The sequence below is a fragment of the Elephantulus edwardii genome, unplaced genomic scaffold (genome assembly GCF_000299155.1).
Source record: "Elephantulus edwardii isolate Elephantulus edwardi_28Jun2011 unplaced genomic scaffold, EleEdw1.0 scaffold00015, whole genome shotgun sequence".
Taxonomy (NCBI): domain Eukaryota; kingdom Metazoa; phylum Chordata; class Mammalia; order Macroscelidea; family Macroscelididae; genus Elephantulus; species Elephantulus edwardii.
In genome coordinates this window covers 19,787,692-19,810,872 of record NW_006399765.1, presented here as the reverse complement: position 1 = coordinate 19,810,872, position 23,181 = coordinate 19,787,692, and the positions used below count along the sequence as shown (strand labels likewise).

Below are 23,181 nucleotides of genomic sequence, written 5' to 3'. Positions count from 1 at the left end.
CCCCCCTTGCTTTTATAGCTCTTTTGAGTGTCCTGTCCCTGTTAGGGCAGGGGGATTGCGATCTTGGTTGGTGGGCTGGGGGATTAGTCATTTGGGTTGACTTTTGACAGGCTGGCTACTTTGCCCGCCTTTACTCCTTCTGTGTCAAGTAGACACTAGTTAATTCCTTGCTTTTCAAAGACAGACAAGGCTTTACCTGGGGCACTCATGTTTGCCCTAAGCTAAGAATTTTTATGGCCCGCTTCTGCCTCCAGCCTTAATGGGGTTTATAAAAAATTGGGGTTTCTGCTGTCCCTTCAGCATACATATTTGAACATACATGTATACGTGTATGTGTGTGTGCGCATGTGTGTGATAGAGAAGCATTAGGGTGCAGGTTGATGGAAAAGGAGTTCTGGCGGCCTAGTGGCAAGAAGCTGTGTTGCAATTCCGAAGGCACACAGTTCAAGGCCACCAGGTGCTCCATGAAAGAAGGATAGGCAATCTCCTCCCGTGTGATTACCTGCCTCTGAATGTTGCAGACCGAGGGTAAAGTATTTTTAGAATTATTAATAATGAGACAGCCAGCCAGAAATGAGATAAAACAGAGAGGTAAAAACAGGGAGCCAGCAGTTCTGGACTGGAGGCCCCATTGCAGCTTCCCTGTATCTTTTTTGAAAATTATCAGAAAGTAAATCACAAAGAGAATTCAATGCAAATGAAGCCAAGCTCTTTCTATTGAAAACCTTCCCCTTGGCTCAGGAGGGAGGGACCAGGAAATACAATGCAAGAATCAGGTAAACCTTAAGGATTGCCTTGGTGCCTCAGGGTGAATTCCAGCTTGAACCTGAAATAGCATTTGGTTTATTACAAATATTTAGTATTGGGAAGCTCTGATGGCCTAGTGGCAAGAAGCTATACTGCAATCCCAGAGGTGGGTGGTTCAAATCCACCAGATGCTCTGCAGGAGAAGGAGGGACATTCTGCTGTACCAGTCAGATCCGATTTGACGGCACACACACACACACACACACACACACACACACACACTTTAAAAAAAATTAGTATTGGCTTGGTTTTGATTCTGTGGTGTACAACAACAACAGTTGAAAGTTACATATATTAAAAGTGGTGTACTGTTGCCATCTTGAACCAGTGTTATTTAGAAGTCCTGCTCCACTATTATATAAATTTGCCCTCACTTTTAAACTATTCAACCAGCCCCAACATACAAAATATTTTCAGCACAATCATCTTCCCTTACTGCACCTGTAGATTTCACGCCATTGAAAAAGTTTGCAAGCCTTTTCTGTCACTGTGTGCGTCTGTTCCAACTTCTCTACAAATTCTCAAAGTCACACTTAGGAACAGACCTCGAGTGTAGCCTGTACACATACAACAAAGCAGACCTATTTCTACAACTTTGGAAAATGCAGTATGATCATGGACAAATTGTTATCACCTAGCTACCTCACTCTTTTTAAATACTGCTATCTCACTCACTTAAAAAAAATACTTAATATTGCTATGTTATGTACCATCAAGTCAGAACCAACTCATAGCTGACCCTCCAGTCGTTTTTCAGAAGGTAGTAACTCACACAGGAGACAGTCCATCTTTCTCCCATGGAGCCACTGTGGATTTGAACCATGTGCCTTCAGTTTGTCGCTGCATAGCTCCTCACCACTATGCTTATTCTATAATATCCGATCCTTTAAAGGTCTAGTGGGTTAGTTGCAGCACTAACCTCAAGTTGGCACACTTCTGGCAGATTGAATCCTCCTGTGATTCCGATGGAGAAAGATGAGCGCTCTCCCCCAATACAGCTTCCAGCCTCTGAAAGTCCCCTGTTGGGTCAGCGACTGAGTTGGTTATGACCTGACAGCAATGAGATTTTGTTTCATTCAACATGATGGGGGTGTCTTGATGAGTGTAACAAATTCCTTTTTTGGATTGTGTCCACTGCTGCAGAGAAAAACCTGCTTTTCTCTCCTTTTTAAAAAATAATTATAAGGTATCTGCCTTATTTCTGTGTCAATATATCAAAGTAGACACTATCCTTTGTCATTTTTTGTGGTTTTTTTAATTATTACATTTTATTAGTTGTAATGAACATTTACAGAGATTTTGGGTTTTCATTCATTCATTGTTGCACTGTTTTCTCCACCCTCATCCCCAGTTTGTTCTTCTTCCCCCCACCAATGTCTGTTTTAATTGTCCAATTGCCACAGTGCTTGTCACCTTTGTCATTTTTTAATAGGAAAAAATTAAAATAGGGAGCTCTAGGAGCCTAGTCTGTAAGGAGTTGCACTGGCGACCTAAAACCCAAGCTCTCCAGCAGTTCAAATCCACCAGAGGCTCCGTGGGAGAAAGATGGGCAGTCTCTTTCCATGGGACTTACAGCCTTGGAAACCCATGCAAGGGTCGGCTGTGAGTCAGCTCCATCTAAACGACAATGAGCTGTTGGGAGGCGGGGTAAAATCTATCGAAAAAAAACATACAGAGAATATGTTATTCTATGGCCGAGGCACATTTTATATATGTCCCCTTTAAGAACTATCTTGGGGTTTGGTTGGTTTTTATTTTCTCTTATAAATAATGAAGATCCTTGTACAAAAGTCTGTGAATAAGAATCTGGTCATTTCCTGAGGGTAAACTCCTAGGAGTACGATGACTAGATCAAGATTCACATTTAAAATATCAAAACATGTAGCCAAGTGCTTTCCATTTTATTTCCTTATTTCCCATTTATTTGTACTAACACTCTAATTGGCCATTATTATCCTTTTGTCATCTGTTAGCAGATGAGTGCACTTCTATTAGTGTTTTAATTTCTGTTTCTTTCACTGTTGTGATAATAGCCATCTTTCCAATTTCTCAGCCGTTTGAATAATCTTCCTTCCAAAGACGCATAGACTGAAGGAGTTTTGTTGGCAATCGGCTCTGTGGTTCCCTGAAGCCAGAAAACTCCAGATTCAAGACCCATGTCCTCCTTGGCCCTTGTCTGACCAAGTTGCTTCTGTTCTGAATTTCTCTTCTGACATGGAAGCTGCTGCTTGCCTCAGAGGGCAGGTCCTGAGAAGAATAATCACAAAGGACACATTTGGGTGCTTGGAAAGTGGCACTTGGTTTGTGAGGGATGATGGGATTGGATCCATCTGGGCTCTGCTGGTGGACATGGGCGGTACCTCCGTGTGGTAAGCTGCTCATCGAAGGAGAAATTCAAGCAGAAGCTGAACAATAGAAACAAGACTCTAGGTCAGGTGACTCACGAGGTTCCTTTGACTCCAGCATTCCATGGCTCTCAGATTCCTCCTGCTTTGGTCAAGCCCTTGAGCTGGAAGGACCAGCAACAGCCAGATTCTGGCAGCACTAAGCCCAGCTAAGGGAGCTCTCTGAGAAAAGGCTTTCACCCATGGGCGGTCATATTCCTGTGAAATGCAGTGCAGGGCTAGATCTTCACAGGTGGACAGTTCCCTTCCCATAATCCTCATGGGCAAGCCTGTCAGCCTGAGGCCTGCTGGGAGGACCAGGGGGGCCAGGGTGCCCAGCGTCACACGCTCTGGGGTCTTGTCATTGCAGGTATATTTCCGATGCTGTCACTGGTGTGTCCATTGTCACAATTTTGTTCTTCTTCCCATCCCAAAGGCCATCTTTCAAGTGGTGGTTTGACTTCAAAGGTAAAGGGGTCCTGGCTGGGGTCTTGGTGGGCTCAGTGAAGACAGTTGTTGTTGTTGTTGTTAGGTGTCATTGAGTCAAGTATAACGACCCTTTGAACAAAAGATCTGAACCCTGTTCTATCCTGTGCCATCCTCACACTTCCTGACACAGTAGAGCCCATTACAGCAGTCACCATGTCAATCCACCTGGTTGAGGTCTTCCTTTCCTTCACCAACCCTCCACCCTTCCCAGCATCATGTCCTTCTCCAAGGAATAGACGTTCCTAGCAACAAATCCAAAGTATGTGAGACAAAGCCTCCTCATTCTTGCCTCCAAAGAACACTCCGGCTGAACCCTCTCCAAGACTTATATGTTTGTTCTCTTGACTGTCCAGGGGATGAATATTCAATACTCTTCTCCAACACCACAGCTCAAAGGCAGCAATTCTTCTTCTGTCCTCCTTATTCATTGTCCAGCTCTCAGCACATAGTAATCAGAAAGACCATGGCCTGAATCAGATGCACCTTAGTCCTCAAGCTGACATTATTACTCCTCAATAATTTGGAGAAGTCCCTAACTGCAGACTTTCCCAGTGCAATGCATCTCCTTATTGCCTGACAGCTGGTACCCAGGATTAACCATCATCATCATCATCAGTGAAAACAGTACTAAGAGGCATGTAGTCACGACCCTAGAGGCGGGATCCACGCAGGAGAAGTGCTCCTTGATGGCCCCATCATAGAATGGAGGGGTCTCCGATGCCCCCCTATTACTGTTGAGTGTGTCTGAAGTGTTGAGCGTGTCTGGGGGACCTCCTAGCACTTGGGGTCATGTGGGGCCTTACAGAATGGCCAAATAGCCCGTTTCTGGGTGAGGATATAGCCCGTGAAGAGAAAGTGACACCCCAAGTTTAAAGAGGATTGGAACCCAGGTGTCCAGGCCAACCCTGGCATCTCCTTGTACCCGCCACCACCCTCCTTCTTCCAAGGGTCTACGTTTCTGGTCACTCAATAATCCTGAGTGTGTTACATGCCCTGGGAACTGCATTTAGGGTTCATTATGATGAAGACAACAACAGACTCTATTTCCTCTCTGTCCATCCAGCTCTTCCAGCTGTGTGCACGGCTCACCCCATCACTTCATCCAGGCCCCTGTCCAGATGTCACCTCCCCAGAGGAATCACCCCTCACGTGCCATCTGAAACAAACAAAAACTAGACCCACCTCTCTCCCACTCATGTCTTCACCTGGTTTCATTATTCCTTTAGAATACTCACAGCTTCCTGGCATCATATTTATGTGTATGGAGCCCTGGTGGTGAAATGGTGAAAGCATTGCTACTAACATAAAGGTCATCAGTTTGAATCCCCCAGTAGGATAAACAGGTGGCAATCTGCTTCTGCAGATTCAACAAGTAACTGATTGCTGTTAAATTGGAACTGCGACTCACAGCTGACCCTTCAGCAGGCTTTCAGAGACTAAATTGCACAGAAAGAGATGGCCCATCCTTCTCCCACGAAGCAGCTGGAGGATTCGAACCACATACCTTTGGAACTGAAGTGAAGCTTCTTACCTGAGTAGAGTCAGAGGGTCTTCAAGCTCAAATGACTGACTCTCTAGACCTTGATGGGAAGTTTGCTGACCCTTGTCCAAACCACTTCACCTCATGCTACTTCTGAGAAAATGAAAACCACCCCATAAGCTCACGGGCAGAAGTGGCCTTTTCTGACCTTCCTTCCTCTTTTTCTCCCTCCCTGTACACACTCAGTTAAGAAGAAAGCTTTCTTTTCTCTTTGAAATGGAGATAAAAATAGCACTGCCCTGTGAGGAGGAGAGGCATCCGCCTATGCCATGCCAATGTCCTGCCCAGGAAGAGGACACTCGTACTCGGAGAGAGGACACTCGCACTCGGAGAGAGGACACTCACACTCAGAGGACGACTGCCCTCCTACCTCCGTGCTCGTGGAAGTTTCCTGAGGCTCCAGAGTCAGACTCCAGGGACAGGCTGTGGCCTCCTGGAGACCCCAAGAGTCTCCACAAAAATGGGACAAAGTTCAGGGGCCTTGCTCTGGCCAAGTGTGTCTCCCTGAGGTTGTGCTGGGTCCCTTCCTCCAGCTGAATGTCCCTCCCTAAGAGTATACTGGGACCCCTCTCTCCCCAGCAAGCTCCCCAGGCTGAATGACCTCAAGATTCTGTTAGAGAACTCCTTCTCTTGCCTTGGGGGGGCTCCGAGACCCCTTCCTTGGACTGAATGTCCCCAAGATTGTGTTGCGGTCCCCCTCTTGGGGAGTGGAAATTGGGGGTCTTTCTTCAGACTGCGTTTCTCACTGAGGGTGTTGGGTCTCCTCTGCTCAGCCTCTAACGTGGAGACAGAGCCCTTGCTGACGTGGAAGAAGGCACAGGAGACGGTGCCCTGGAACATCATTCTTCTCCTGGGCGGGGGCTTCGCCATGGCCAAAGGCTGCGAGGTAAGGCCGGGCAGGGCAGCAGGGCAGTGGGTGCGCTACGGATCTTGTGGGGCACCTGTGGACAAGGCCTGGTCACAGCTGCATACACTCGGTGCCTGGTACAGCAGAGAACAAGAGGGGAGGATCTGATCCGTGATGTTGATATTGACGGTGAATTTCTTCCCGCTCCAGAAGTTAGAGGAGGTCTGCAGTGCAGTGAATTACTTGTGGCTTTCTTTTAGCCACGGTTTTTATAACTCTCGCAGCATGGCGAGGTAGGACTATGCAAATGTAAGACAGATTCCTATCAGGCAGAGGTCAAACATGTCTTCACCCGCCACCTTTTAACCAATTCTGATACCAGTCATCCCTCCCATAATGCTCTCTGCTTCTCTAACGGGTTCCATAATTTACTCACAGAACTCACACCTCATGAGTATGGCGTTTATTAGAGACTAGGTAAAAATCAGTATCAGGAACAACAAAGGATACAGTTCTTCACTCAGGATAGCTCCCCATGCCAGTAGGTAGGCTGCTCCTGGCTCCTCGCCCCTGGGACCCTGCTGGGCTGAGGATTACAAAGTTCTTTAACTCTTTCAATGAGTGAGTGGAGGAGCCCCACTCCACAGGAAGCCTCCAGCCAGAAGGCTCTCAGCTCGCTCACTCTGGACCAGGAAGCCCACTCCACTAGCTCATGTCAGCCTCGTGCTTCTGCTGCCTCCAGGCTCTGCCATGCTTGCTGCCTCATTCCATCTCTGGTCTCAAAGCGTTTTCTCTGTTCTAAGAAGTTCTCAGCACAGAGACCCTCAGGCCAAAAGACACGCTCCATTCCTGGCTCTTCTTCTTGGTGGAAATGAAGTTCTCTCTTGAGCCTCTGGATTCTCTCATTTTTCAGCTTTGTAGGATGACAAAGACTACTGTCCTTGGAGAAGGACATCGTGCTTTGAAGGGTGGAGGGTCAGCGCAGGAGAGGAAGACCATAGATAAGCTGGATTGACATATTGACTGTGGCAATGGGGACAGGTGTATCAGACATGGTGCAGTTGTCTCAGGACAGGGCAGGGTTCAGAGCTATTGTTCATAGGGTCGGTGTGGATCATAGTCGACTTCGCAACACATAACAACAACAGGATGACAAAATTAAACAGTTCTTTTGGTAGGCTTCCTATATACCTTATTTGCATGGCACCATTCAATTTTTGTAGCCTGAAATTGGTCAAATATGTTATTAAGATGCATTGGTGATAATTAATGACTGGCATGAAAATGTAAATTGGAAACAAAGGACTGATAGTTGGAAGGTATAAACTTGGTGACAGAAATGAGGCTGGAGAGGAAAAGATAGAATTTTGTACAATCACTTATTCATTGAAAATACCTTTTTATTGCAATATAATTTATTACAAAATAAATCAATGCAAACATTTTGTTAGAAATAGAACAGCAGATTTCACACACACACACGCATGCATGCACACACACACACAGAGACCCATCTTCACTCTTTTGCTCCCACTCCTTCAGCCCTTGGACCTCCATACACGTTTTACTAGTTATCTGTCTATATTTACAATAATGGTTTTATGCAGTATTTGTCCTTGTGAAACTGAGTTAATTCACTCAGCACAATGCTCTCCAGTCTCTCCCCAAAGTACTATAAGTTATGTAGTACTTTTTAAAATTGTTGCTCGTGAGTGCTGTGTAGTATTCCATTGCATGAATGTCCACAGTTGCTCAATCCATTTGATTGTGGCTGGACATTTGGGCTGTTTCCATGCTCTTTCGATGGCGAATAACACTGCTATGGACACTGGCATACGACGAAAATACAAATTTTTTTTAAAAGTAAATGGCCATTATACACATGGACCTCACCTGATGGACTACACAGGAATTGCAGATTGACTTAGTCTGTGGAAAGAGCTGGTGGAGAAGCTCCATTGAGCACTCAGGCACGGTGGTGTGAAGCATGTGCTGTGTAACCAGACCTTCTTGGATGAGACCACAGACTCTCTGCTTCTTAGCTGTGTGGTCTCAGACAGGTTACAAAGCCTCTCTGTGCTTCTGCTTCTGCATCTGCAAAATGGTACCTTGCTCATAGATTTATCACAATCGTTCAGTGAGTCAATACATGGACAGCATTTAGAACGAAACTTGACCTGGTGCAGGATTAACGATTGGATGTTAGGAGAGAAAGGGGCAGAATCAAAGCAGCTTTGGAGGCTCTTGGCCTGAGTACCTCAGTGGAAATGGTACCATGTATGGCAATGTTCTGAACTCAGCCTGGCCCAGAAGCAGGGGGCTGCCTGAGCTGACCCTGCACCCCAGCGACTTCTCTGAGCCCCAGGAGTGGTGGGAGCCCTGTCTCTTGGTAGGCGCTGGGCCACAGCAGTGCAGAGCATGCTGGGAGCTGGGCTGGCTCCTCTCCCAGCTCTGGGCAGCTGGCTGGGGTTTCTATTCAACAAGGGGCTTTGTGTGGCAGCTGCCCCATCTCCCCAGCTCCTGTGGGAGCCTTCCCCTCCCGAGGCTGTCCCACGCTGCCACCAATCACTGCCTGGTGGAGAAGCCGTGGAATGCTTGGGCACACCCTGCCTTCTTGCTGTGGCCCAGGAACTTCCCCAGGCTGGACTGGACGCAGCGTGGGCTTGGATGTGTGAGCTCTCTCAGGGAATGCTTCCGAAGGATGGCAAGCAGATCCCAGTGCTGCCCCTGAGCCTGAAAAACTCACCAAACCACTTAGTGATCTCACCATAGTTTCCACGTGCCGCATAGCTGCTCAGGCTTCCACACAGACTGAGACCCAGGTGCTGGTGAGTCAGTTCCAATTCATAACAACCTACGTGTAACAGAATCCAGCCGTGTCCCGTCCTGGACCATTTCCACAGTCGCTGCTGTGTGTGAGCCCATTGCTGCAGCCACTGTCCCAGTCAGTCTTATTGTGGGCCTTCCTTTTGTTTGCAACAGTCTGCTTTACCAAACACGATGTCCTTCTCCAGGGATACCTCCCTTCTAATAAGATGTCCAAAATGTGTGAAATAAAGCCTCTCCAGTCTCAATTCTAGGAAGCCCCCTGGCTGGACTTCTTTCTTGACAGAAAGCTCCCAAGGAAGTCCATGGCATATTCAGTATTGTTTGCCAACACCATACCTGTGTGGCATACCTTCTTCAGTCCCCCTTACTCCTTATCTCACTAAATAAAATACTAGCAAAGTACTTGAGAGAGTGCCCAGCACAAAGTAAGGTCTATATGGAGAGTCTGTGAAATTAAATACATAATCATAAATCACATGCAATATTTACTATGTACAAGGACTGTTGGATGTATACTTAATTAATCTTTACCATAACCCTTTAGTTGAAGAAATGAAAGCACAGAGACACAAATTTACCCAAGGTCACACAGCTTGTAAGGAGGCAGGAGAGTTTGAAGGTCAGGCTTTCCTTAGTCTCTACGCTGACATCCTTGCTCTTCAGCACTCTAGAGAGGTCGCAGACAGCAGGCTTTCCCAAAGCAACTCATCTTTGATTTCCTGAATGCTGCTGGCAAAAGTGTTGATTGTAGATCTGAGCAAGATGTAGTTGTTAGAAATCTCCATCATTTCTCCATGTATCATGATGCTCCCAATTGGCCCGTTGGTGAGAATCTTTGTTTTCTTGATGTTGAGATACAATCCATATTGAAGACTATAGTCTTTGACCTTTTACAGAAAACACTTCAAGTCCTCCTCAGTTTTGGCTATTTTTCATATGGCACACAACAACAACAACAACAACAGCAGCAGCAAATGCTTAAAACCTTCTGGGGGTTTTCCCTTTAATAAAATTCTCTGCCTCTCTCCAGTTAAGAATTATTACACAGAATAATGTCCACTCAGCTGGGCCAGCTGTGTCTTATGAGCCTTTTGGGATCTTTTCAAGGGTGTTTTTGACCATACATTTCGAGTTAAAGCATTAAACTTAATACTATCCTTATAAAATGTGACCTTACCCATTAAATGTCCAAGCTCATCACCATCAAGTTGATTGCCACCCACAGTGATGCTAGAGAACAGAGCAGAAGTGCCTCAACAGTTTCCAAGGAGACACATCTTTATGGGAAGCAGACTTGTCGCAACTTTCCTCTCTGGAGCTGCCGGTGGGTTTGAGCCACTGACCTTTGGGTTTGCATCTCAGCATTTTTAACCACCACACCACTGAGGTCCTCAGATATGAGCCTCCTGTATGTAGAAAGAGATGACGAAGGGAGGACCTGGCCGATGTGGGAAAGATGTGGGAGCACTATACTGTCAGCTCAGTCTCTGGTCACCCCAACCCTCAGGCTCATTTCAACATGTATGGGAGACCTGTGGAACACAGTCAGGCAACCAGAGGGGCGGGTGGGGGGCACACGGGGTTCTGAGTGTTTGCCAACTCTGGCATCTCATGTCTTTTAATCACAGCCAACATGTACTGAACTTGTACCATGAGCCCATGCACTTCCTTAATATTTTATGGACTAGTGCCTTTCTCCCCAGCTTCTCTCTGAGACAGACACTGTCACTATGGCCGGCTGACAGATGAGCAAACTGAAGCCCAGAGAGGTTAAGTCACTTGCCCAAGACGTCACAATAAGCCTTTCTCTTACTCTTCAGCCACACTCCCTCTGGCCTTGCCTGCTCTCGGTTGGTCCCCAGTGTCCCTGAGAACACTTTGGGGCAGTGAGTTTCCAAGGAAATGAAGCTTCCGATTCCTCAGGGAATGGGAAGAGGCTGGTGATTCTATTTGGGAGGCGTCTGGGGTTCTCCTCTCTCTTGAAGCTGCCAGACCTCCCTCCGGCTCTGGAAGCCAAGCCAAGCAAGGACCCGAGAAAGCGGGGCCAAGGACACTGGCTAGAAGCTGGTGACTCCAGAGCCCAGCTTTGGGGTTCTGGCTTCTCACTTGCTCAGATCATTAATATTCCCTCTCACCAGCTTTGTTCGCTTCACTGCTGTCCGTCTCTGGCAGGAAGGTGGTTTATGGGGAACACCAGTGACCCACTTTCTCCTCACAGGGACTCTCTAGGCCAAGGCAGCATTTGGGGCCTTGGCTCTGGGAGGGTCTAGCAGACAAAGAGCTTATGCATAAGAGAAGCACCTTTATTCTGTAGAGACTTTTTTTTTAAGCGGGAAAGTTTAAGCATAAATTACTAATGCATTGAGGGTAACTTCTCATTACAGTTGTAGGCGAACATGCATTATTTTGTGTATATATAGAACAGTATACTGTGTTGTAGGGAGCTTTGTGGTAGTGGCTTTGTGGTAAGGAACTGTGCTGCGAACACCCAAGTGTGTGGTTCGGATCCACCAGATGCTCTATGGGAGCAAGACAAGTAATCTCTCACGTGATTTAGAGCATCTGAAAATCCACTGGACGATCAGCTATAGGTTGGTTCCTACCTGACAGCACACAACAGCATAATGTGTTCGAAAGTGCATTATGAAATTTTAGGTTCTGGATAAGCAGTGAATATTTTTTTCCCCATTAAACTTTTTGAAAAGAGATGTAAACTTAGGGTCCTAGAGCTGAACTGGGATGATTATTTTTTGGGGGGCAAGAGGGTTTCAGTGATATACACATGTCTCTATGCCTTGATTTCTCCAGAGAGTGTGGTTATGATGAAACTCTGCAGGGTGGAGTGGCAGGTAACCCAAGATGCAGGAAAGCTGCATTCAAGCCTGGTTTTCTGCTGTGTGACCTTGACCAGGTCACTCACCCTCTCTGAGCCTCTGCCTTCATGCCCCTTGGTGCCTCCCCTCCCCAGGAGTCAGGACTGTCTGCATGGATCGGCCAACAGATGCAGCCCCTGGAGAGCGTGCCCCCCGCCCTGGCCGTGCTGGTCATCACCGCTGTCATCGCCTTCTTCACCGAGTTTGCCAGCAACACCGCCGCCACCATCATCTTCCTGCCTGTCCTGGCCGAGCTGGTGAGGGTCCTGGGGAGACGGGAGCAGGGACCGGCAGGTAGACAGGAGGAGGTACACTCCCAACCCCAAACACACCCAGAAATCACTGCCATGCGGCCAGAAACTCCACTGGGCCCACGACTGTCATTGTTCTCTTCTAAAATGCAGGCATGGGTCAGAGTTACAGTGTGATTTCTAAGGCATACTGTTGTTTTCAACAGAGTAGCTATCTTTTTTTTTAGGTTCATAAAATTAAAATATTTCATTTATAAATAATTTCAAATTTACTAAAAGTTACAAATTAAGAGTAATATAAAGAACACCAATATACTTCTTACCCAGATTCAACAATGCTTATATTTCACCTAATATACTCTACAGGTCATGTCAAAGGCCATGAAGATGGTACAGGAACAGTTTCATTCTCTTATGCAGAAGGTAGTCATGCATTAGAGTTGACTTGACAATGACTAATAAGAACACGGCAATGAGTTAAGTCTAGAAAAAGAACACCAACTCACTAGATAGGTGGGCAGATAGATTGATTCGTTTGTAATTCTTTTTTTTTTTTAGTTGAGAGTTTATTGAAAGTTTATAGAGAACTTGGATTTTCCATTCATTCATTGTTGCACATTGTCCAGGGAGGAAAATGTACCACAAAGAATAGCTATCTTCTAAGTGCACCAAATAAGTCTGTGGTAAAAAGAAACGCCTGGTGACATGGAAACTATCCATAGCTGCATTGGACTAAGAGGAAGCAGAACGTGGAAACCACAGAAAAATTCCAGCGGCAGGCAACCTTTGTTGTTGTTGTGGACCCTCGAATCGGAAGTGACCCATAGATGACCCTCCAATGGGCTTTCAGAGGCCGTTAACCACGCAGGAGGAGACTGCCCATCTTTCTCCTATGGCGCAGCCAGTGGATTTGAACCATATGCCTTTGGGATTGTGGTGCAGGCAACCTCGAGCCTCCGTCCAAGGCAGAGCTTGGTGCTACTGATGTTTTGGGTTGGGTGGCTCTGCAGGGGTAGGCTGTGCTGGGCTTTGTAGGGAGTTATGCATCCTACCTCACTCTGAAGCATCTCCCCTCACATGTGGCAATGAGAATGCCTCAGACACTACTAGTTAACTCCTAGGGACAAAGTCACCCACAGATAAGAACCACTGCTCTAAGAGACCGGCCTCAGATGGTGTGATGCAAAACCTAGCACACCATCAAGGAACAAAGAAATAATTTGTCCCCAACTTGACCCAAGCCTACCCAGAGCACGCAAAGACAGAAGAGGCCATTCAATCTCCACAGGAAAGTAAACAAAGCCCTGACACCCAAGCAGATAAAAAGAGCAAAGGGAAAGGAATTATCCAATCTCACCTGTCAACAGAGATGGAGCAAACTAACCCAGGCTTGTAGGCACAGTGGCTTACGCATTGGGCTGCCAGCTCAATGAATCAGTCAGACTTTTACAGCTTCAGAAATCTCAGTCAGAATTGCTTCAACAGGGGTGGGTTTTACTCTTTTGGTTTCTTTAAAATTATATCAGAGGAAAATGATATTAGGATTGAAAAATTAAATCCACGTTAGGAAACTACCAAGAGTTCCATATTTCAACAAATTGAAGAATGCCAAATCATAGCATATCTAAACAGGATCCACAATTGAAAAATTAAGTATAAGGTATAAATATTTGGTTTGTGTGCAAACAGCGATACAACAGGCATGCCCAACTGCACCCCACTTTTTTTGTTGTTATTGTTTGCTTGTTTATGCATGCATTTATAATGGAGATGGCACCAAATCAGCATAGAGAGAGACACTTTATTCTTTTTCAGTGGTAGGGGACAAGGCCATGATGGAGTGGACAGCTGTCCAATTATCTAAGCAATTGCCAGTGTTGGACATAGAGGTTGCTTCTAGACTTTAATATTATTTAACGATGCTGCCCGACCTTTTCCTGTCTGTGCTTGTTTTACTGCGTCTAGTTAAATATCCAGAACTGAGATTACGGAATTAAAGACCCTGAAACTTATCGCCTTGAAGTCGATCCCAACTCAAAGTGGCTTTCCCCTGGGCTTCCAAGACTGTAAATCTTCATGGGAACAGGGTGCCTTCTTTCTCCCTTGGCACAGCCAATGGATTCAAACAACTCGGCGTGTTGTGCGTTATGCCGTGGGCTCCTTGAACTAAGGAACATGTACTTAAATTGTGAAATACGTTACTTTGGATTACAAAGTGAGGTGCTATTTTAGAACCCCATCAGCAATATGAGGCAGGGGACTGGTTTCCCTCACACCCTTGCCAAATGTGATGGGATTGAATAAAATCATTTCCCGGCATCAGAAGGGCCGGGCTATAGCCAGGGCTGCTGTGGGGATGGTGGGAGGCGAAGAAACACAGAACCCTATTGGGCCTGCAGAGGGCAGCCTTTGCCAGAGAAGATTCTAGCAAAGGGAGATTTCCCCCCCTCCCAAAAAAAAATTTTGCTCATTGTCAAAACCAAAATATTTTAAACACATTGGAATGATCTAGCACCTATGAAAAAAAAATGCACCCTGGGGGCTGCAAAAATGCTCCAGAGGGACCACAGATACTCGACTTTGGGAAGAAAAAAAGAAATGCATGTATCAACATGAATTGCAGTTAAATATGGAGACACGCTGAATGAGAATTGACTCGATGGCAATGGCCTTGGGCTTTGGTCTGTGGGTTAGAATTTACTTTGATGGTACAACAAAAACACCGACATGCAGCTTGGGGGAGGGAGCCCTTTGCCTGAATGTAACCCACAGACATGCTTGATCCAGTCTTAGACATTTGGAAATGCTTGCCCACAAATGCCATCTTGAGCCGTATTTCTGGCCTTCAGGCAGTGGGGTTGTTATTCGAGTCCTGTTCTCATCTATAAGGAACCCTGGTTGTGCCCTGGTTAAGTGCTCAGGGGCTAACCACGAGGTTGGTTGTTCCTTGGGAGAAAGATGTAGGTCTGCTTCCATCAAGACTCCAGCCTCGGACACTCGAGGGGACTGTCCTGTATGGTCACCATGAGTTAGTATGGACTCTCGCAGTGGCTTCTCATCTTACCTGGGATTTGGAAGTGCAAACATTCAGTCACCCTCCACTCCAAAGCTTTACAAAACGCTGGGGGTGGAGTCCTACACAGAATCAGTCCTCTGTGTGTGGGCTGGAGGGGTGAGGTGGGGGGATGGGGGGCGTGTATAACTCACCCCAGACCACTGAATCACTTACTCTGGGAGGCTGGGACCCACCACTGGGAATTATTATTATTATTATTATTATTATTATTATTATTAATTTCAATGAACATTTATGGAAATTTTGGATTTCCATTCATTCATTGTTGTACTTTTCTCCCTACCCATTCACCCCCACCCCCGCCCCCAGTTCACTCTTCTCCTTGAAAAGGAAAAGAAAAACTCCTTCAGTGGTATAAAATGCCCCCACACCCCACACTCCCACCCCAAGTATACTTCACTCTGCAACCCTCATTCCAAACTCTTATGATAATAATAATGCCCTAAAAATATATCACTTTTAAACTGTTCTCTCCCTCACCGGCTTCAATGCAGTATACATAATTTATCCAGTTTTTCTCAGTCTTACCCCCACCCTGATGTCAGCCTCATTCTACAACAGTGGCACCATGCAGTATTTGTCCTTCTGTGACTGAGATATTTCACTCAGCCTAATAGCACTGGGAGTTTGAACAAGTTCTCCTGCTGCTAATGATTGAGCTCAAGTTTGAGGAGAGAGTTCTAAATAGATGATACCAGCTCATCGTCCCCCACCCTGTGAACCTATACCATGGCCCAGGACCATCACTAACCTTGGCAATGTTCTCTCCATCTTTTCCTCGGCCTGGTGCTTTTCTGTCTCCACCTCCCTGTCTAAACTGGCCTCTGTCTAATGCTCTCTTCCAATGTCCTGTTGTCCTCTGCTCTCCTCTCCATCCCTGCCTGTGTGACTCTCTCTGACTCTCTCTCTCCATGTCTGGTTGCTGTTCCTTCGTATCTGTGGATGTCTCATCTCTCCGGCTCCTCCTGGCCCAGGCCCTCCGTCTGCAAGTGAACCCTCTGTACGTGATGATCCCTGGCACGGTCAGCTGCTCCTACGCCTTCATGCTCCCGGTCTCCACGCCCCCCAACTCCATCGCCTTCGCTTCTGGACACTTAATGGTCAAAGACATGGTGAGTCTGGGCAATTTCAGGCCTGGAGAAGTGGCGGTGGGGGCCTGGTGGTGGGTGGGCTGTGGGTGGTGATGTAGGATTTTGCTGAGAGATGTTGTGTGCCATCGAGTTGGAACTGACTCCTAGCTGACCCTCGGGTGGTTTTTCAGAGGCAGTGAATCGCACGGGAGGAGATTGTCCACCCTTCTCCAGCAGAGGAGCTGGTGCATTTGAATTGTGTTGCTTTGGGCTAGCAGCACGACTCTTTACCTCTAAGCCACCAGAGAGCTCCCTGAGAGGTTTTGAAGGGACATAAAAATGAACCAATGAAAATTCACTCGTGTGGAGTCAATTCTAATTCATAGTGACCCTCCACGGTTTCCAAGCCTATAAATCTCAATGGGAGGAGACTGCCCATTATTCTTCCTGGGACTCACTGGTGCATTCGAACCGCCAGAGCCTGGAGGCCTTTTGGTCAGGGGCACGACACATTGTGGACTACATCACCAGAGGGTCCCTTAAAAGGTGACAGAGAGACAGGTGTTCCAGAGTCATTCAGGTTGCAAGTCCTAAGGTCGTGACCAGGTACATATATTTCTCCCTGGAGGTACCATTGGTGGTGTCACATTAGCTAGTGGCTGCTAACCATGAGGTCTGCAACTGGACCCGGCAATCTCTTCCTCCTGTAAATACTACAGCCTAGTGGCAAGGAGGCTGCAATCCCAAAGGCACATGTTTGAATCCTCCGTTCGTTCCACGGGAGAAAGATGGGCAATCTCCTCCCGTGCGATTAACTGCCTCTGAGAACCCACTGGAGGTTCCAACCCGACAGTACACAGCACCCAACATAAAGGGCGTAAGTGTGTCCCCTCTCTCAGTCTGGGCTTCATTTCAGGTGCGGGCAGGATTCCTGATGAACTTGATGGGTGTCCTGCTGCTCAACTTGGCCATAAATACCTGGGCACAGACCATCTTCCAGCTCGGCACCTTCCCAGCCTGGGCCAGCACCCACTTAGCCAATGCCACGCTGCTGCCGCCTACCTTGATCAACACCACATCTCGGACCCTCTGAGGCCCCAAAGCGAACTCCCTTTGGGTTGGGCCCTCCCAGAGGGCTGTCACCAATAACCTGCTGCTGAGGACCCAACGAGACCATCGAGCAATTCTTTCCTGTGATCCAATACGCAGCACACCAGGATGAGCACCACCCACTGGCCCACACGCTCCTTTTCTGAGACGCTTTCTCCTTTCCTCTCTCATAGTTAAAGGCCCAGATATCTTCTGGGTCTGCTGTATGAGGAATCAAATCCTTTATCTTTAAGCAGTTACATGGTTAGGATGCAAGAGGACCGACTGTAGCAAATCTGGGATGGCCTCTCTCTTCTCCCATTGAGATGGCCTTCCAATCTCACGGGCACAGCTAGATATTATCGTGTCACTGTTTAAGGATCATATTAATTATCTAGAACAGTAATTCCTGATCTAACAGAAATACCACAAATGGGTGGCTTTAGAAAACAGAGATTTATTTTCTCACAGCTTGTTGTTGTTGGAAGGGTCATAGAGCGGTCTCTGACTCATAGTGACCTTAGACACAACAGAACAAAATAACACTGTCTAGTCAGGCCAGATGTCCAAGTTCAGGGTGTGGCTCTAAGTCAGTGAGTGTCCTTGTTTCTGAGCCTCTGGTCCTGGACCGTCTTCATACGGCTTGGCATTAATGTTTCTGTTCCTTTGTTTAATCTCTTCCACGCTCTGGTGGCCTAGTGGATAAGGAGTTGCACTGCCAACCCAAAGACAAGTGGTTGGAGTCCACCAGCTGCCCTGAGGGAGAAAGATGGATATTCTCCTCCTGTGCAATTTACAGCCTCTACAGTTCTGCTGGAGGGTCAGCTATGAGTTCATTCCGACTCATGGGACAGAACACAACATATCTCAAAAGAGCCACTCTACATAAACTCTGCCTCATTCACGTGACAAAGAGCACCCATTCCCAAAGAGGAGGATAACCACAGGTGTGCAGGTTAGGATTTACAACCCATATTATTAGGGGACCCAGTGCAATCCATAACAAGGTTCTGATCTCTGAGGAGACCATCTTGCCTTTGGGAAAAACTTCCCTGGAAAAAAAAACATTTGAGACTGAAATGTTCCAGTCCAGGTGTTCCAGCTGTTAACAGCTGGTGGATGTTCTGTTTCAGGTGGTGCCTTTTCTGGATCAGAGATACTTTTTACTCCTGGGAACCTGGTGGTGGTGGGAGTGACAGGGGCAGGACAGGATGGCCTCCTGTGCATGGTGACTGTGCAATTCTGCCTTTTTGGCTGTGCCTCTGGGCCCTGGAGCATTCTGGAAATGCCAGCTGCCTTCTCCACTCAAGCTTTTGTTGGGTTGCCCTGTTTAATATGATGTGATTTGGCTGTAACTCTGCGTTAAGGTCAAGTCAGGGCTCTGCCCTCTTGGAAAGCAGGCCCCTCTATCCTGGTCCCTCTTGAGTGTAGGCCCTGTTTTTCTGCTCCCACAGCTTGACCTTCAACTCCCACCCCAAACCCCAAGTGGCCATCAAGCTCATTTAGCAAAGATCTCACTTTCGGGGAGTGAGAAGAAAGTCAAAAGATAATCTGTGACCTTAATGAAGGTCTCAGGCAAGCAAAATGTTGCAGCCATCTTCTACAGAAGGGAAACAGCCCTCTTTTTAAGAACAAACATCCAACTCCAGTGATATGCATAGTATTAAGGCTAGAAGGAGCGCTGGGGGCACAGCAGTTGAACAATTAACTGTTAGTGGAAATGTCTACAGTTCAAATCCACCAGTTGCTCTGAGGCAGAAAAGGCCTGATGAGCTTTTCACATAAAGAATGTGGCGTAGGAAACCCATAGACCAGTTCTACTCTGTCTACTAAGGTTTCTTATGAGTTGGAAGCACCTCGAAGGCACATGAAAGGTTCAAGAAGACACTTCATTCATTCACTTGAATGAATGGGACAGTATTAGCTCAGCCTCAGAAAAGACAACAGTCAAGAGAGCTGGCTGTCTGCCTGAAAGCCCTTCCTTCAATGGGGGTCTGAGGCTCCCTGGCGGCGAGCGGGAAGCCTCAGTGGAGAGCTAGGCTCTTTTTGGGCCCAGCACACAGTGGCCCTGGGCGTCTCCCTGAGTGCAAGTAAGAGGGCCCAGGGTCAGTGAGCAGAAACTCCTTCCTAAGTGAGCACTTCAGTATGTAAACACACTACAGCCCACAGGTTTTAATTTAGCTTAGTAGAGAGCACTGGTGGCCTAGTGTTAAGAAGCTGTGCTGTAATCCATAAGGCAGGCAGTTCAAAACCACCAGCCACTCTGTGGGATAAAGATGGGCAATCTCCTCCTGTTTGATTAATTGCCTCTGAAAACCTGCTGGAGTGTCAGTTATGGGTCTGACTGGACAGTACACAACAACAGCCCACAGGGGTGGGATGGGGTGTACTGTGTTAGTGAAGGGGCAGGGAAGGCTCTTTCCCAGAAAACCTCGGGACTGTCACCAGATGAATCATGATTTCCAATAGTTCTGATTGAAAAGACTATAAAATAAAGAATGTGAATCACACAGGGCCTGGAGATTATTTGCCTTCTGGATGTTTGAGATCAGTTTGAGACTAATTCTAAGTGCAACCATTGTGCTTGGCGTGAGCACGGTGCAGGATCGGACATGGCATGGGTCCCACTCTGAGTCAAGTTGACGCCATAGAACCTAATAACAGACAGATGAAAAAGCACCTGACAGAACTCATCACCAGTACCTGAAGGCTTTGACCTTCTCAGAGAGAGAGGAGGCCTGAGGGCAGGGGAGAGTGGGTGAAGGCAGATAAATGTCTAAAGATGGGCTTGTGAGCACGTGGAGGAGGGGAAATGACAGAGGTGATGGATGACAGAGATCATTGGAAGTAGATGAGGGAATCAGGTCTGAGCTGTACAATGAGCACCAGAGGTTAGAATGAAAGCAGCCGTCTCTTGCTGTCCTCAAACCATGGCAACTCACATTTCTGTCGGGATGACTTTATCTGCCCTTAAATGGGATGACCAGGGTGCTCGTCAGGGAGTCCAGCAGGGGCCTCAAAGTCCAAGAAGGCACCGACTCAACGGGGCCTCTCTTCACCGGAGGCTGGACTGCATAGTCTTACAGGGTAGTCGGCTTCAAGAGGGCGAACGCAGAGCTGACGAGGTGCCTTGAGGCCTGGGCTTGGGAATTCAGGGCTGTCAACTCTGCTACATCAAAGGTCAAAGCAAGTCCTAGGGTTGGCCTGATTCAATCTGAAGAGAGAGACTGCACTTCTCGACGGGAGGCTGAGCAAGATGAAAGGCATGGCTGGCTGCCATCTCTGAAAGCCATCTACCACAAACCCCAATAGAAAACTGAGCAAAAGAGATGGAAATGCCGCTCCAAGAAGGGCGATCCTAGTGGCTAACAGGATTATAAAGAAATTCTCAAACCCACAGACAAGCAGAGATAATATAATGTGAAGCCGTCTTCAATCACAATCAGACTGGCAAACTCTAGGAGAGTAGATGACAAGTTAGGGTGAGATGTGAGAACTCAGAAGCTGCCACATTCGGCCGCTGAGACTGTAACCTGTCACCGGCAGCCAGAAGCACAACTGGGCATACTTTGGAGAATTCATTATCTGGCTTCCCCATGACCCTCTTGTTCTCTGCCTGGGTTTATAGTCCAGCCATCCCATCCCATAAGTGCCTACAGAATCAGTGGAGAAGCACATTCTTGCCACTGTTATTTGAGGACCCAAGGAGTCAGAGGCCACGCAGATGAGCATGACTGGAGAGATAAGAAATAAAATATGATGAACATATGGAAGATCCAGCAAGGTATTTAAAGTGATGGGACAATTACACACATGTTCCAGGATGTACATCACACAGATTAGAGCCAAGGGGGATAGGAATGAGTCAGGGATGACAGAACAAATTAACAAACATCACAGAACCCCTGAGAATACAGCCCTTAGTAATAACTTGAGCTTGGACTCAAACTCATCCCTGGGGCTCAACCTTCAGCCAAATAAAAGAGGTGAAACCATAAAACAAGAAAGGTATTCGCTTCTTATCACAATATAAGAGCAAATGGTCAGTGTTTGTCTAGGGAGAAAGCTCAGTAGACAGGAAGGGATAGTTTAGAAGAATGAAAACAAGAATCACAGGGACGACATAGGAAGAGTGTTTTTGTAATGCTATTTTTGTTGTTGCAATGCCATCAAGTCGACTATGACTTACAGTGACTCTATGAACAATAGATCTGAACCTGCCCTTCCTGTGCCATCCTCCTCATCTCTGCTACATCTCAGCTCGTTGCTACAGTCACCATGTCAGTCAGTCCATCTTATTGAGGGCTGTCCTCGCTCTGACCCTCCACTTTTCTAAACAAGACGTCGCTTTCCAAGGACCAGTCCCCCTCCTAACAAGGTGCCTAAAATATGTGAGATAAAGCAGCAGCATCCTGGCCTCCATGAAATACCCAGGCTGCACTTTCTCCGAGACATTTATTCGCCCTTGTGTTTGTAGTTCTTGATTTGGCAGTCCATGAGGTCTGCAGTGCTCTTCTCCAACACCTCAGCTCACAGGCATCGATCGACTCTCCCTCTGTCCAATGTTCAGATGCACAGGAAGCAACTGAAAAGATGATGATTTGACTCAGGTGCAATTTAGCCTTTAAACTGACGTAACGTCATTCATTTCATACATGATAAAAAGTTTTTAAACAAAACCCCAAACCCCGTCATTGAAGGAGGAGTTCTGGGAGCCGCACTGGACTCCTGACTCCACTAACAGCCAGGCGTGACCTTGAGCAGGTCTTTCTACCGTTGTGGACTTCGTGCTCCCTGTCTGAGAAATGAGAGCACGCAGCAGGGATCTCAACAAGAAATAGCTAGCACACAAACCCGGTGATTTAGGGTAAGTGGAGAATTTGATAAAACTCTGATGACTTAGTGGTAAAGAGTTGCACTGCTAACTCAAAGGAAAGAGGTTCGAATCCACAAGGCGCTCCATGAGAGAAGGCTGGGCAATCTCCTTCTGTGGGATTTACAGCCCTTGAAAACCTACTGGAGGGTCAGCTATGAGTCAGTTCTAACTGGACAATACATAACAACAACACAGTTACAAAGGTATGGCCAGAGGATAGGAAAAGAGGACAGAAACTCAGAATCCTGGCCGAGGGCAAGGGAGCTAGTATAAGGTTTACATGAAAGATTACTTGCCTAAACTTTAAAACTCAGATATTTTCACCCCCACAAAATCTGGATTGCTGAATTCTCTTGAAAAAGGAAATATTGGAAGGTTCTGGAAATATGAAACCCTGATCCTCACCTGGCAATAATTGTTTAGAACTGCACAGTGCTGGGGGGCAGGACTGAAGTTAGAGCCTGACTCTCTTGTTTGCCGCAGTCCTCACTGCTCCTTAGAGTCTTACACTGGCTCTCTTCATTTGATTCTGTCACTTCTATGGCCTCTGAAAATCTATGAAGCGATAACCTCAGCGTTGATGATCAGAAATGTTCACTTCACAATCCCAGAGGTGCGCGGTTCAAATCCACCAGATGCTCTGCTGAAGAAGGAGGAACAATCGCCTCCTGTACCAGTCAGATCCAATTTGAAGGTACACACATAAAAAAAAAAAAAGAAAACAAAAAACACAGAAATGTTCACTTCAGCTTTAGCAGTCGCTAGTTCTAACACCTTAGAACAATATAACTTTCTGTGATGAAGGGAAAGGTCTCTATCTACACTGCCCAATATGGCAGCCACTTGCTGTGTGTGAACTACTGCACATCTGAAATGTGGCCGGTCTGAACGGAGGTGCGGGGTAAGTATAAAATGCACACCAGATTTTAAACAAACGGTACATAAAGTTGCGTCCGAAACAGCCCATAAATAACTTTTTTTTTGGCATTGTTTGCGTGCTGAAAGAATAATGTTTCTGACATATTGGGGTGAATAAAAGACATTATTCAA

At 46.8% G+C, this 23,181-nt stretch overlaps 1 protein-coding gene across 3 annotated transcripts in view; it reads left to right on the top strand.

The window, feature by feature from the left end:
• SLC13A3 (solute carrier family 13 (sodium-dependent dicarboxylate transporter), member 3) overlaps positions 1-17,259 on the top strand; it is an 83,800-nt gene extending 66,541 nt beyond the window's left edge. For all 3 annotated transcript variants that reach the window (XM_006881598.1, XM_006881600.1, XM_006881599.1), the window contains 5 exons: positions 3,562-3,659; positions 5,994-6,106; positions 11,865-12,026; positions 16,071-16,208; positions 17,083-17,259. In XM_006881598.1, coding sequence (XP_006881660.1) covers positions 3,562-3,659; positions 5,994-6,106; positions 11,865-12,026; positions 16,071-16,208; positions 17,083-17,259 — 688 coding nt within the window. The remainder of the gene's footprint in view (positions 1-3,561; positions 3,660-5,993; positions 6,107-11,864; positions 12,027-16,070; positions 16,209-17,082) is intronic.
• Positions 17,260-23,181: the final 5,922 nt, after the last annotated feature.